We start from the raw sequence: 15,953 nt of genomic DNA, 5'->3' as shown, positions 1-15,953 counted from the left end.
CTTTTTTTAAAAAGGTCATTTATTTTTATTGCTATTAAATGAAATATTGCTCTTATATAAATAGAATGGTTTATGTATTATTTGAGTTTTTTTCCAGTTCTTTTTTTTTTATTAAAAAAAAATTTTTTTTAATTGAAAAGTCAGATCTACAGAAAGGGGGAAGAGACAGAGAGGAAGACTTCGCGTCCATTGATTCACCCTCCAAGTGGCCACAACAGCCAGAGCTGAGCCAATCTGAAGCCAGGAGCTTCTTGCAGGTCTCCCACATGGATTCAGGGGCCCAAGGCCTTGGGCTGTCTTCAGCTGCTTTCCCAGGCCACAAGGAGGGAACTGGATGGGAAGCAGGGCTGCTGGGGTTCGAACTGGCACCCATATGGGATCACAGTTAATTCAAATCCAGGACATTAGCCACTAGCCTAATGTGCCGGGCCCTCCAGTTCTTAGCAGTAATGTACAGAAAACCCAAGAAACCGTTGAATGTGTCTGGACAATTAGATGCTGGACTCTTTGCTTGGTATATGCTTGCAATGAAAGAACCTCAACTGAATTTGATCTGTGATACTGCAACAAGGTGGAGGAATCCACCATGGGAGGAGGGGATGGGGAGGGGATGGGGGAATCCCAGAGCCTATGAAACTATGTCACTTAATGCAATGTAATTAATAAATTAAAAAAAATACATAAAACATTCACCTACAGGTTTTTCAAGCAGTTGTAATTTTTTTTAGGTTTATTTATTTCCAGCTACTTGAAAGAGTAAGAGAGACAGAGAGAGAGAAAGCCTCCATTCATTGCTTCACTCCCCAGATTTCCACACTTGCCAATGCCAAGCTACACTAAAGCCAGGAACCTCTAACCCATCCAAGCTAACCCTGTTGGTGGCAGGGTCCCAAGAACTTGAGCCATCATCAGCTGCCTCCCACGGGATGCCTTAGCTGGCAGCTGGGTCAGAAGAGTAACCAGGACTACCAGTACGCCAACACGGATATCAGCACCCCAAAAGGTAGCTTAACATGCTACATCACCCCAAAGGGTAGCTTAACGTGCTACATCACAGCACTAACTTCAAGTTATTATTTCTTAAGCATGAATATCTAGGAGTAGGTCTGTTAGATCACATGCCAAATGTACAGATCATTTTCTAAGAAACTGCCAAAATGACTTCCCAAGTCACTGCGTCAGTTTGTATTCCCACCTGTACTGTGTGAGCTCTCATTGCTTCATGATGGCAGTGTTTCCAATTCTCAGTATTCTGATAGGCTTAAGTGTGTTTTCATCATGGTTTTAATTTGTGATTCCTTAATGGCTGGTGATGTTGAACATCTGTGCATGTGCGTATTAGCCATTTTTAGTCTATTTGATGAAGTTCATATCCACTTTAAAATTTTTTATGGCTAAGTTTTGAATGTTCATTATGTATTCTGGATATACATTTCTTTGTATGTTCTTTCTCTTATATTTTATTCCCTTAACAGATGTTTGGTACATGAGAAATGCTTAATTTTGCTTAAATTCAGTTTGTGAATGCCTTTTCTTGTATGGATCATGTTTCACTTACCATATATATGAATCCATCTCCAAACCCAAGGATACAGACATGTTTCCCCTATTTTTGTCCATACTTTTATATTTACTGCTGTGATAATTTTGAATGCAGTTTTTGTATGAAGTTATATTTCATGGCTCATTTATTCACATAAATTGTTTGTGTCCACTTACTCCAACACTGTTAAAAAGATTGTACTTCCTTCATTGGATTCTGTCTGGAGCACTGGCGAGGCTCATTTGTTTCCCTTGTGGCTGTGTGTTTCTGGACACTTCTTGTGGTCCCATTGATCTGTATGTTCTCTCCCACACTTGCCTTCATTATTTTACCTTTATGGTATGTCCTAAAAACAAGTAGAATGATGCCTCTAATTTAATTTGTTTTAAATTGTTGCAGCTATTCTAATATCTTTTCTTTTTTTTTTTAATTCTAATTTCTTTGTATTTCCACGTAAAATTTACATTCAGCTTGTTCTCTGTAGATGTTGCTTGGAATGGTTTGATGTGGTTATGACTATTTTGAGATTTAGCCCGTTGTGGATTTAGTCAGCTTTCAGAATCTATGGGTTGGTTAAGTTTGTAGCAATTATTTCCTCAAAATTTAGTTCATACTATTATTTGCCACAGTAGTAGTAGCCTAGGGAGAGAAAGCTCTGCTGGTCTACTCTGCATATGGCTGGGACAGGTCTCCCACACAGATGGCAAGTACCAAATGAATTGAGCATCACTGCCACCTTCCCGGATCTGCTGGGGTCAAGGGCCTTCAAATCTGGCAATGAAGTTTGGGACCAGGACAAACACTCCTTCCTAGTGTATTTTGAGTCGGTGAATACTTCATTCTATCTTCTGGAACTGTCATATAAATGTAAGACTTTTTGTTGTCCCACACTTTCATGAGCTCTGTTCGTTGCTGTTTTGAATGTATTTTTTCAATCACCGAGGGTGCATAATTTTTACTGATTTACCTTTGAAACTCACTGTCTCATTCTTTTCTCCATTTTGTTGCTGAGTGCAACCTATAAGTTTATAATTTTGGTTAACATTTTTTCCTAAGGTTGCATTTAGGTCCTTTTTATTTATGCTAATTCCTGTTTTAACGTTTGTTGTCTTATTTATGAGTGCTCTGTCTAAACATTTCTATAGAACAGCTTTAAGATCTTTGTTAGATAATTCTAACATTGCTAGCATTTTCATCTTGACTTTTTTTTTTTTAGCAGATTTGAATTTTTGTGGTATTCTGTGAAGTATTTTGGATTGTAGCTTGGACATTTTAAATTTTATGTTATGGAATTTTGGGTCATGAGGAGATTTTATGCAAAATGTTAGTCTTTTTATTTTAGGAGGCAACCAACCTAGATAAATGCAGGATACAATTATATATCTGCTTTCTGTGGCCTCTGCTTCCAGTGTCAGTTCAGTTTTCAAAGAGTGCGGCTCTTTTTGGATCAGTGTCAGATTTGTGACACGGTCTGATTTGAGGAGGTTGTGTTGGACAGTTTGGTCCTCTAGGCCATTTGTAATCATCACCGATGGTGCTCCTTGAGCTTCATAATCAGTGTGCAGATGCTTTCCTAGGATCCTGTGTCTCCATGATTCCCCTCTACCCCCTCTCCCTGGGTTCCCCCTTCCGGTCCTCCGATCCTGTTCTGTATGTTATACCTTTATGATGGGGCTTGCATCCTGAGCCACGTGAAGGAATGGCACACAAGGGTTTTGCTCTCCCCCTTTGAAACCAAAGCTCTCCCAAACAGAAAAACAAGCCTCTATCCAATCCCGAAGTTGTTGTTGCCTTGGATCAGCAGAGCTGCTCACCATTGCCACCTCAGGACTCCTGGGGCCAAAGCTTGGCCTCACTTAGCTTACTTACAAATGCAGTAAGTAATGCTTACTTACAAATGCAGTTCTTCATTTATTTACTTTTTTGTTTGTTTGTTTTTTTTTTAAAGATTCGTTTGAATGGCAGAATGACAGAGAGAGGACAGATGCATAAGCAAGGGAACTGGACTGGAAGGGTCATGGAGTGGGTTTTGGGAATAATATTTCTTTCTAGGCTCTTGCCTGTTACTTAAAAAGCATTTGAGGGGCCTGGTGCGATAGCATAGCAGCTAAAATCCTCTCCTTGAACACACCTGGATCCCATATGGGCACCGGTTCTAATCCCAGCAGCCCCACTTCCCATCCAGCTCCCTGCCTGTGGCCTGGGAAAGCAGTTGAGGATGGCCCACTGTCTTGGGAACCCTGCACCCACGTGGAAGACTTGGAGGAAGTTCTTGGCTCCTGGCTTCAGATTGGCTCAGCTCCAGCCGTCCCAGCCATTTGGGGAGTGAACCATCGGACGGAAGACATTCCTCTCTGCCTTTCCTCCTCTCTGTATATCTGCCTTTCCAATAAAAATAAATAAATCTTAAAAAGAATACATGAATGAACCGGACCCAACTGAAGTGCTTTAAAAAAAAAAACTGAAAATTGCTATCATTCTATTTGTATCTTGAATCTATTTGTTCCTTATAGGTTTGTTGTTTCTCTAGGTTAATGAAGTTTGCTTATGGCCATAGCATGAGTAATGAACTGAATTAGGAAGGAAAGAAAAACATTTTGAGTTTCCAATGTTGTTCTGAGAAATTTATATTTGTTAAACCTCGGGAGCCACTCATCCCTAAGCAGGAAATCTGAAGTGGAAACTTCAGAGTGGAAAAGTTAATTTTCTCTTTCAGTGTAGCCTGGGCTGCCACCTTGGGAGTGGGGATAAAGCAGGATTGGTGGGTAAGCCTGTGAGCCAACAAGAGGGGCTGCTCTCAGGGCTTGGTTAGGCCACTGTAGACACAGCTAGAGGCCGACTTTAGACAACAAAGGAAAGGCAGGGAGCCCTTGGCAGGTGCAGTCAATCCAGCAAATCAAAGGGCAGCACACAGAACGGTCAGCACAAGGGAACCAGGAAGCTAGGACAAGGCACAGATTTTCAAAGGCTGGGCAAGAGTCAGATTCAGCAAAAATTGGTTTACTTTTTGCCCAAACCAGATAATTTCTTGGGTATGGAAGAGTGGGGGAGGGATAGGAGGCTGCAATGGAGGAAGCTAGAGATGAGCACAGGATAGAAAGCATAGGCAGAGTAGTCATCAGTGACATCCTGGATTGGAGAAGTGCAGACATAAAAGGTCAGTCTAAAACATTTCAATGCAAAAGAGTAGGAGGCCTTGGCGATCGGAGATTCAGAAAATGGGGGTGGCAGAGGCAGAGGTTATGGTTTCTAAAAACTCTGTAAGGAATTCTGACAGAAATTGGTAGTTAAGAATTTTTTTAAAAAGATTTATTTTATTGTCATTACAAAGTCAGATATACAGAGAGGAGGATTTTCTGTCCGATGATTCACTCCCCAAGTGACCACAACGGCCGGTGCTGTGCCGCCAATCTGAAGCCAGAAGCCAGGAACTTCTTCCAGGTCTCCCACGCGGGTGCAGGGTCCCAAGGCTTTGGCCTGTCCTCAACTGCTTTCCCAGGGACAGGGAGCTGGATGGGAAGTGGAGCTGCCGGGATTAGAACTGGCACCCATATGGGCTCCAGGCGCTCAAGCCAAGGATCTTAGCCGCTAGGCCACGGCGCTAGGCCTAGTAGTTAAGAAATTTAAATGGGAAAGATAAATTTAGTTTCTGTTGAATTTGAGATGTTGGTTGTTTAGCAATGGAAGTGACTAGAAATAAAACCACTCACTGAGGGTCTTAAAAAAAACTTACACAAAATAGGAAAGCTGGAAGCTGTGTTATTCGGAAGTATGGGGAAGGGAAGAAAGCAGGATGCGCATGTTGCCCACAGGAGGCCTTTGATAACAGACACCTGCAGGCAGAGCCCTCTGAGTGGCAGATTCATAGCAAAGGTGAGCTGCTGGGGTAAGGAACTTTGGCAAGATGGGGGTCATGGGAGTCTGGGGATTTGTGAGAAGTTATTTTTGAACATTTAACCTTTTTTTTGTTTTTTTTCTTTTAAAATTTTCACTTTACCCGAAAGGCACAGAGACAGAAAACTTTCATTCACTGAAAAGATACATCAGCCAGTGCAAGATCAGGCTGAATCCAGGAGCCGAAAATTCCATTCGTGTCTCCCAGGTAGGAGGTAGGAATTTAAGTAGCAGGGTACAGGTTAGCAGGAAGCTGGATCCAAAGTGGGCAAGTTGTGACATGACCAGACACCACTAAATGTTGCAACCAGTCATTTTAAGCACCGTGTGAAGGGCCCTCCCCCAAATGTTATAAAATGGAAATTCTGATTGGATACAGGACAACGGAAGTTCATGTCAGGTATTTTTTGGGTCTTCATCTCTTTTGATATCACCCACAGAGAGACTTCTCAGAATTATTCTTTTTCATTGCTGAAGTCTTCTAGAATCTACCTGAATAACAGTTCAGTTCACAGTGTTCCTTTCAGCCCATCAAACCGATAGACACAATTCAGGTAAAGATTTTTAAACAGAAATTTTATTGAAAGAATTTTGACACAATTGTTTGATGCTTTTTAAATACATCTGAGGTTGAATAAAACGTGAATGTGTTCAAGTAGAAAAAGGTGAAGTATACATAATAGTTTTGTTGTATTGCACTTAGGCAAATCATAATTGCTTGCTTTAACATATGTAAACCAAATTACAATACAGTCTTCGAAATCTGACATTCCAATTTAGCCTTGCACTCAAACATTTTTAGAAATGTTTTGATGCCTTAATCTTCACCAGAGGGATTAAACCCAAATACAATCTTGGCCATATGTTTAAAAACCATTAAAGGCAGGGAGGTAACATGTTTTAGGAGTGTTTAGGATATACCAGAAAGGGGATTTGGCAACTTATCTTTCACAGTATTTCCAATATAAAAAAACACATTTTATTCATTTATCAGCACACAAAAAATTGGCAGGGAAATATCATTTGGGAAAAATATATCACCGAGTTTGTGGCTAACAGGGGAAACAATGAAATTATGGGGCAGACTACTGACAGGAGACAACTAGTTCAAGATGGACTCTTCAGTGAGTAATGTACAATCTAGGAGGGATCACAAGCAAATAATAAAATCTAAAACATATATTTTTTAATGGTAAAAGATTTGTAGTGAAAGCAATAATGAAAATAAAAATACAAAGAAGCTGCTACAATTTATTATATAGAATGGAAAAGAAAAAATGGCAGACATTGCAGGAATATTTAAATCACGCAGTGAACTCATGTTTTACTATTTTTATAGAAGCACCTTCAAGAAGTTACCTCTGAAAGAGTTTCTAGAAACACATTAGGGACAAATGATATTGAAGACATATATAGGCCCTTAAAATAATGGAAATATGGCAATTTTATGTAAGAAGCAAGTAGATGACATAGTTCCCGATTTGGCTCTTCAGACAGATATAAAAATTCAAGTGACCCAGGTTCTGCTGCTCCAGTTCTGCCAATTCCTGTCCAGCATATGAAAAAAGGCTTAGCATCTTTAAATTTCCACTGTTTGTATAGTAAAAATTAGAAGCAGCTCATGGGGCTACTTGGGGAAAAAAAAAAACAGGAAAAATAAAAATAAGCTCACATGCTTATGCAGAATTGCCCAAATAAATGCTGAGAGGCCCTCCATAATAAAGTTACACATTTGACCTGCCCCTAGCCCTTCACTTTCGTATCTACCACTGTCTACAGTATTTACTCAGGAGCTAATCAACATTTGTTGAGTATGTAAGTGTACTTTCATGCTAACTTGGGGAGAGATGGGATGCACAAGGCAAAAGTCTTTCAGAAATTTTCTACATCATGACCAAAATTACAAACAATAAAATTTCAAAGCTGTGGCAGGAGTTCAAAGTTAAATAACAATTTTAAACAAAACTTTTACTGTCTATAAAACTGAGTTCCTTCTTTTTGAAAATGTATGTATGACATGTGATTTTCAATCCTCACAGCTAATAACCCTCTCCTTGGCAAACTGTTTCCTAATAACCTGAGGTAGGGTCTCCCATGTATAAGGTCAACTTCTCTGCTCATATTGGTGTGGCGGGAACTACCTTCTGTGTCAGTTCCTTAAGCAGCTGCCTCTTTTGACTGTCAAATAAAAGCTTCTAATGCTTTTGTTTTTTTAGTGACCTTAATAAAAGCTCTTGACAGAGTTTTGAAGGTTATTTTACTCAGTAGTTTTAGATCAATGCAAAGGCCAGGAAATAAGTGTAGGAAAATATTGAAAGAGGAAATCCTAAACAAGGAATATTAAGTGTTCTCCCATATAAATTTTGTTAAAATCAGTGTCCACTGGTTTTTAGCTGTCTATTTAGATTTGTTTCAATCCATGCAAATTTTCTAGAAACAGCCTCATCATCTGTAAAATGAGGATTAGAATTCCTTTGCTACAAGGATATTAAAAAAATTTGAACTAAAGGTATATTTGCAAATGTTTTGTCAATCATAATTAAGTCATATAAAATTATTTCTGTGAAGAAAAGTGACACATACATGCAATAACATGAAAAGGGCCCTAAGAAGTCACTGGAACATAAACATAGAAAAAGGTTATTCCTGACTCTTGTTTTCTGTATAATTTACAGATGGGAAGTAGTTAAATATAAACCAAAGACACCCTCATCAAAACAGACTTGTATCCATTTGACTTTTGAAAATTATATTTCTCTGTTCCTTTTCTGCAGATACTTTTGAATACATAATTTTTCACTGAATCTCCTTCTTGATTCTGTGATTAAGATCTCAGTCACTACAGTTTCCAGGGGATCATGTCTTGAAATAATCTTCTAATCAAGCTTTTATTAAATGTTCCTCAAAGGATGAAATAGTTTTTGTAAAATCAAGTTCTTGTGAATTGAAAAATAATATTTTTCAAAGATAGTGAGTTTTTATAAAATAGAAAACAGAAATTTAACTTTCCCAAGACAATGCTTTCATGATGACTTGAAAGTAGTCAGTTGGCATATATAATCCTGATAAGACTTCAGAATTTTATCCCACTGAATTAAAAGGTTCATTCTATACAATTTTTAATGTGCAATTCTGCATGACTCAAAAATTTTAAAATGTAAAAAGTTGTTGTGAATAAAAAGCAAAGTGGAAAAATTGAAATGATAGGACCAGTGAATCAACCTAGTTTTTTAAAATATACAAGATTAACATCGAATAAATGAAATCTACAAACTAAGCAACACTTAATTTGTACTAAGCCTTGGGCATTTTAAAGAGAAGCCTACTCACAAGTTAGAGGTGTCCATTTTAGAAATGCCATGATTTTTAGAGTTAGGACAAGTTTCACACAAGTGAAAAACAGAAAAACTAATCATAACATGTTCCATAAAGAATATTATGGAAATAATATTTTAAATCTCTTAATTACATATAAAGAGAATAAAACTCCATTTATAAAGTGCCTTAATGTATCAAAAATGGAGGTCAGATATCCCTTTTTACAAATGATATTTGATCATGTAATATATATAGAAAGGCAGATTCTATACTGAAAAGATAGCACAATCTACAATAAAGAACTTGGAGTCCAAAGGTCTGAATTCTAGTTCTGACTTTGCAACTAATTATCTGTGGTCTTAAATGAATGGGCGCCCCTCAGGCCTTCAATTTCCTCATAAGAAAAATCAGAGGTAGAGCTAGATTGCTTCTAAGGACGGTCCTTGCTTAGATGTAAAATTCTAGGTTAAGATATTCTCATTCTTTAATTCTAACATTACATAACAGGTGACACCATATGAAGAGTATGTGTAAAAACTGCTTATTTCATAGTAGATAAAAACATCACAGAACTCTGATCAATTTCATTTTCAACGAGTGATCTGGCTGCTTTACAAAAGTGCACAAGTCACAGTACTTTGGTTACTGATAATTATATGTAGACTTTAAAGGTTATGGAAACCTTCCAGGTCCAAGGGATCCCACGATGCGAGTGACATGTGGTAAGCCTTCTTTATCCTTCCAAAACACAAGAATGATATGAAAGCATGGTGGATCATGACCTACAGGTAAACTAGATACTGTCCTTGACAAAAAACGCAGAGGGTGTTAGCAAATTGAGACAGTTATGCAAATGCTAAACCCTTTATCTTGAACAATTTAATATGGATTTTTTAATGAAATTTGTTTAAGTATATTCCTCTTTGGTGCAGTTTAGCTGGCAAAGTAAAATTTCTCAGAGCAAGATTAAACTCAACATAAGGGTTATCTAAGTTTAAGAGCAATCAGGTACTTCTCAGTGAACTTTTCTACTTCAGTAAAACATCTGTGCCAATAACACTGATAAAATGAAGTATTTCCAGGAATAAAAACCTTTTTTTTTTCCCCCAATAAAATGTTCAGGGTCGTGCACATACTAACATTTAATTAAAGCAAGAATGTTAATGTCAACCTATGAAATAATTATAAGCTGTCAACTTCTTACAACCAGTACAAAGTGGTTTCATATGTGTCTAACATTCCTTATCAAAGAAAAAAAAACATGCCTTAATGCATTGAGAGAATAACCAGAGTATGCGTATTCATTTTGACAAAAACTTGGATTGGAGGGCTCAGTTAAAAGCACAATTAGATTTTCAAACTACACTGGTAAAACTGACAGACCAAAACCACTGCCTTTTCTAGATCTATCATTTCCTATAATATGCCAAACCAACAGAATATTCTAGTTTATAGGATGTGGTAGGTGAGGTTGCAAACTTCCAGAGAAAACACTACCATTCTTGAGACATTTCTTTCAGTGCTTTCCTTTCTAGACGATGTGAAAACAATTGTTTCAGACACATATAGCTGACTGCAGGAGTTCTTTGTTCTAGAAGTGCCATTAAGCAAACATGTTGTAGAAACTATTACTTTATCTGTCAATTTGACTATTGACAAAAAAAAAAAAGTCCTTGGCAATCTGAAGGTTCAGAGAAGCATGAAGGAAATGGTCTAACTTTACTAACGGTTCATAAGTTGTGAGCAAGAATAAAAGAAGGAATAACATTAAGACTGACAAGATCAACTGTAATTTCTGCCACGGCATTGAAAAAGTGCTTATTATTTGCTTAGACTACTAACAATCATTTCTGCCCTGCAGTGTTTTTTCTCCAATACTCTCAATTTTTTAAAGTTAAAAGTGAATATATGTTGTGATAAGAAGTACATGGGAAAAATGTTTATCCAGATCAATACATCTTTATAAAAACGCAGAATACTTAAGTAGTGTATTCAAGCATTTATCACCTCAAATTGTAATTTTATTTTTCAAATACATAAGAATCTAGGAAATAAACTTATTTATTATTCACCCCTTTGATACCTGCTTAGGAAGAGTTCTACATCACCACATTTGCTCCGTACCTTTAATAGTTCAAACACAATCAAATGCTGCTATAGGATTCTGGAAAGCAATTGGATTTGTGCAAAGCTTAAACAGGAAAACAAATCATGTAACTTGGCATGTGAGGAACGAAAAAGCAAAAGCACACTATCACAGCTACTCCTTATTTTAGTCTACATTGCTTTTTCCTTCCATGAATAAAATCCATAAAAATGGCAAGAAGAGATATAGGACCGTTTGCCAAAAGCACAGATTTAAAGAAATTTGGAATTTAGCAGCTGCTTTGTGTCAAAATAACTTTCTGTATAACAGATGTATTTGCAAAGTTTTGCATACATAGTCCACAAAGTAATTTAATGTGATAATAGTTTGTTTAAAAAGCAAAATAGAACCTTTTATTTTTTTGTTGAGATAAGACAAAAATGGAAACTTTCTTTATATATCTAAATCTATGTTGGAAGTACACAAAAAGATAATCTGTATACACTGCTAATAAGAGTCTTGTTTTGTACAGATTACACAATATCCATTAAAAAAAAATACATGGGACCTTTGATGGTACAATTCTATGCTGGCAAACATTTTCTGATACAAAGGCACTTTGAAAACCCAATATGGTTTGGTTCATAAGTTTGCGAGGAACAAACGATTTAACAAACATATGATTATACCAATGAATGTCAACAACTGTGACATTGCATATAAAACAATTTCTTTCTTTTTTTTTTGTTGTTTTTTAAACTAACACTGGTTTTGTGGAAATGAAAGCAGTGGTTTCCAGCAGCTTCTGTAAAGACGTTCCAGATGATTGGAAGCCCATTCTGAATTTCTTACTGACTGTGGTGAGGGAATAGGAATGAGGACATTCAACAAGAAACAAAAACAAAGCAATAAATGAAAAAAAGAAAGGAAGGAATTAAAAAACACACAAAATGAAAACCCAAAGAACTAAAAACACACAAACCAACACTCTGAAACACAATCAGGAATCTCAGAAATCAAAATGGTTTACAATGGAGGGGCACAAAAGACAAGACCAAAAGTCCAGGAAATATCCTCTCAGTTCTTATCCCTTAGCTGTGAACTCCCGGCAGGACCCGAACACCTGACACTACCTGGTCTGCTTGGTGCCCGGCAGCTGTAGTGATGTTTCCTCTATTGTTAAGAAGCTGGGTACAATGTTTTGGATTGTACAGTACCAGAATAATTTGGTCCGAAAGAAAAGTATAGCATAATTTCACTCATTACATGGCCGCAAAGTCAATCTGTACATAAAGCTGCCTCACTCCAGCCTGAAAAATTAAAAAGAAAAAAAATTAGAAAATCAAACAAGCCAATAATCATGTACACATATTACAAAAAAGTTGAGGAATTATACCCTCATTAATTATTAATTTTTATTTTCACTTTATTTGAAGAAATATTAGATCACTGGCTTACTACCCTAATGTCCTTAAAAGCTGGGCTCAGTCTGGGTTTCCCACATGGGCAGCCAGAACTCACTTGTGTCATCAGCTGTTGCTTCGCAGGGTGCACATTACCAGGGAGCTGGATCCAAGTGGAGAGGAGCAAAGCCTAACACTAGGCACTTCTGATACAAGGCTGCAGGTACATCCCAAGCAGAGTTTTTTCTTAAAGATTTATTTATTTATTGGAAAGGCAGAAATATAGAGAGAAGGAAAGGCAGAAAGGAAGATCTTCCATTGCTGGCTCACTTCACAAGTGGTCACAATGTCTTGAGCTAAGCTGATCTGGAGCCATGAGCCAGGAGCTTCCTCTGGGTCTCCCAAGTGGGTTCGGGGTCCCAAGGCTTTCGGTTAGCCTCTACTGCTTTCCCGGGCCACAAGCAGGGAACTGAATGGGAAGTGGAGCTGCTGGATCATGAAACTTTACCCATATGGGATCCTGACACATGCAAAGCAAGGACTTCAGCCATTAGGCTATTGTGCTGAGCTCCTGAGCTGTCATAGAACTTGTTCAAAAAAGATTCATTTAGTTGAAAGCCAAAAAAGAGGGAGGGGAGAAGGGAAGAGGAGGAAAAAGAGAAGGAGAACAACAAGAAGAAGAAAAAGAAGGGATAGGAGAAAGTCAGAGAGAATGAATATGAATCTATATACTGGGTAACCTACCTCCCACGGCCCACCCCCGCCAATAGCCACAGCAGCCATATCTGGCTGAAACTAGAAGTCACTAACTTCATTCTGGTCTCCCAAATCTGAGGCAAGGACCCATGTATTATTGGGTTATCTTCTGCTGTTTTCTCAGACACACTAGCAGGAAGCTGTATTGGAAAAAGAGTGGCCAGAACGAAGTGGCAATGTGATATAGATGCTGGTGTTAACCTGCTGTACCACAATGCTAGCACTCCAACTCACTTTTTTCTTCTTAAGATTTATTTGTTTTCATTACAATGTTAGATATACAGAGAGGAGGAGAGACAGAGAGAAAGATCTTCTGTGCACTGATTCACTCCCCAAGTGGCTGCAATGGCTGGAACTGACCCGATCCAAAGACAGAAGCCAGAAGCTTCTTCTGGGTCTCCCACATGAGTGCAGGATCCCAAGCTTTGGGCCGTCTTCGACTGCTTTCCCAGGACACAAACAGGAAGCTGGTTGGGAAGCATGGTTGCTGGGACATAACCCGGCACCCATATGGGAACCTGGTTTGTGCAAGGTGAGGACTTCTGTCGCCCTGTGCCAGGCCCCCAGCTCAGTTTTTCTTTTTTTTTTAAAGAACTGTTTTTCTTCTTGATTCTGGGATATAATTCATTTTTTTTTAATCCTAAGTCAACAAAAACTACAAACATGTTCGTAAGTTGAAAAATTCTTCATTTACCGCATCACACAAAAGGCAGTCACCGCCTTTTCTCAGTGACAATAGAAAAGTGTGGTTTCCCACATACCATTACTACAAGAGAAAGTCTAGTTTTTGAGTTGTTTGGTGCTAATTAATATGTACAAATCAATTTAGTCTCCATCCTTCCATGATAAATAATTACAAACACTCCAATAAGAGTATATGTATTGGCCACTTAATTATTTTATACTCTAACTCCTCTCTTCAATTGTGGATATGAACTTGTTCCAGAGGAATACTGTTCTCTAAATTGTGCCCTATCTCCTCTATGTTTTCATTTTCTCCCTTTCAATTACCATGCAAACACAATGCAGTATTGTCTTTCTGTAAAAACAAACAAACAAACAAACAAAAAACTTCCCTTGGTCCACACTCCCTTCTAGCTATAGTCCCGATATCTGCTTTTTTGCCGAAAAAATCCTCAAAAGTGATTGTCTGCATTTACCATTTCAATGCGTATTCTCTTTTTCTTTTGAATTTACTTCCATCCAACTTACAGTTTCTCACCACATCCCCCAACTGTCAAGGTTACCTTCAAGTTGCTAGCACATTCTCTATGTTCCCTTTACTACTTAGCATCTTATCAATAATAAGGTTGATTATTCCCTTCTACTAAATATTTCCCCACCTGTTAGTTCTCATGGTTGCCCTTTTATCTCACTGGTCAATCTCACTCTCCTTGTCGGTTTTTCCTCCTGTCTTTGAACACTAAACACTGAAACACCCAAAGGCCCATCCTCCTGTCTTCCTACACTTTTTACTTATATGCTCTCATGTAGGATACATATTTCAAATTTCTATTTATAGTCTGGAATCTATCACATACTTCACATTTCTCCTCGGATATCTGATATCCACCACAACACAACCAAACTGAATTCCATCTGCCTCCTCTAAAAATGTTCCTCCTGTCGTCTCCTACTTATTCTGTCCTTAAAATTGCTCTTTTTTATAAACCCTCTCTCCTCTCATACCAAATATCTAATCCATGCATAAAACCTATTTGCCTTATTTCCAAAATCATACAAAAGCCAGAATATGACCATTTTGCATATCCACTGGCAGCCTGTCCTAGCCACTGTGATTTCTTGCCTAGATTTTCCAACAGCCTGCTTTGGTTTCCCTGCTTTTGCTTTTGCCTTGCACTGGTCTGTTCCAAAGAGAGCAGCTGGACTGGTGTGGCCCCTCAATGACCTCCCCTCGGTTTACTCTGCCATACTGGCCCTTCTGCCTGGGACATGTTCCTAAAGATAGACAGATGCCATATTCCTGCTCTGTATTCAGATGTTAGTGAGGCCTACCCTAAGCACATGGTTAAATGCATTCAGTGCATCTAATTCCAGACAGTTTTGTTCTATAGGCCTATGATAGCAAACAAAACAGATAAATCAAAGTTTCTTACCAATTTCTGTCCTGCACCATTTGTTTTTAACTGCCAACTCTCAGAACCACAAGGATAGCCAGCATACAATAAATGATCAATGAGCATTTGTTGAATGAGCTGCAATTCTACTAATTTCCTTCTTTCAATAAAAAATGATTGAAGGAAATTCACAACAAGGTCTTTCTTGGCAATACTTTAGAATAAAAGGTAGACTGTACTATTTAATAGGAAGGAGAAAACCGGATTGCAGGTAAAAAGTCTATAGCAGTACTTTCTTGCAGTTATTTGTGGGCTCCAAGAAGCACTGCTTCCTATCATGGCTTTATTCAGACACTCAGGTAGTAGGACTCGCACCTAGGAATGCTGACAGTCAGAAATACTAACAAAAACAAAAACAAAACAAGAGACCCTTGGAACTTGTATAGTCAGCTTTTCTGCCTCACTGAAAAACAAAAAACAAAGAGATATCCTACATTAGGCTAAGGCTGTTATCTAATTTACAGATAATGCATGTAATAGTATCTTCTTAGGTGAGCAGCAGGTGGCTGGAAAAGGGCAATAGTTTTATATAATCTTTAAGAGCAAATTAAAACCAAATGTGTTTTTCTCATTTTAAAACAGTCTTGATATAAATCAACCCTACCTATCTCACAGAACTGTTATTCATTCATGCAATAGTAACAAATGTTTAGGAAATCTTTAGAACATACATTACTATAAAGGATCATACATGAATACACGAGAAAAGATTTTATGTGTTATAAAGACTATCACAAATTGTTATGATTGTAAACACCTAGCTTAATTTATTCAACCCAGATCACTTTTGAAATAAATGTGCGGAGGCACGCTGT

General features: G+C 37.9%; 1 protein-coding gene across 3 annotated transcripts in view; it reads right to left on the bottom strand.

Annotated features, from left to right (window-relative positions):
• Positions 1–5,996: 5,996 nt before the first annotated feature.
• SLC30A7 (solute carrier family 30 member 7) overlaps positions 5,997–15,953 on the bottom strand; it is a 75,809-nt gene continuing 65,852 nt past the window's right edge. For all 3 annotated transcript variants that reach the window (XM_040999084.1, XM_040999085.1, XM_040999086.1), the window contains one exon: positions 5,997–12,151. In XM_040999084.1, coding sequence (XP_040855018.1) covers positions 12,104–12,151 — 48 coding nt within the window. In that variant the 3' untranslated portion in view covers positions 5,997–12,103. The remainder of the gene's footprint in view (positions 12,152–15,953) is intronic.

The sequence above is a fragment of the Ochotona curzoniae genome, unplaced genomic scaffold (genome assembly GCF_017591425.1).
Source record: "Ochotona curzoniae isolate NIBS_2020 unplaced genomic scaffold, NIBS_Ocur_1.0 scaffold_1037, whole genome shotgun sequence".
NCBI lineage: Eukaryota > Metazoa > Chordata > Mammalia > Lagomorpha > Ochotonidae > Ochotona > Ochotona curzoniae.
The sequence above is the reverse complement of the archived record's forward strand: the minus strand, read 5'-3'. Positions and strand labels throughout refer to the sequence as shown.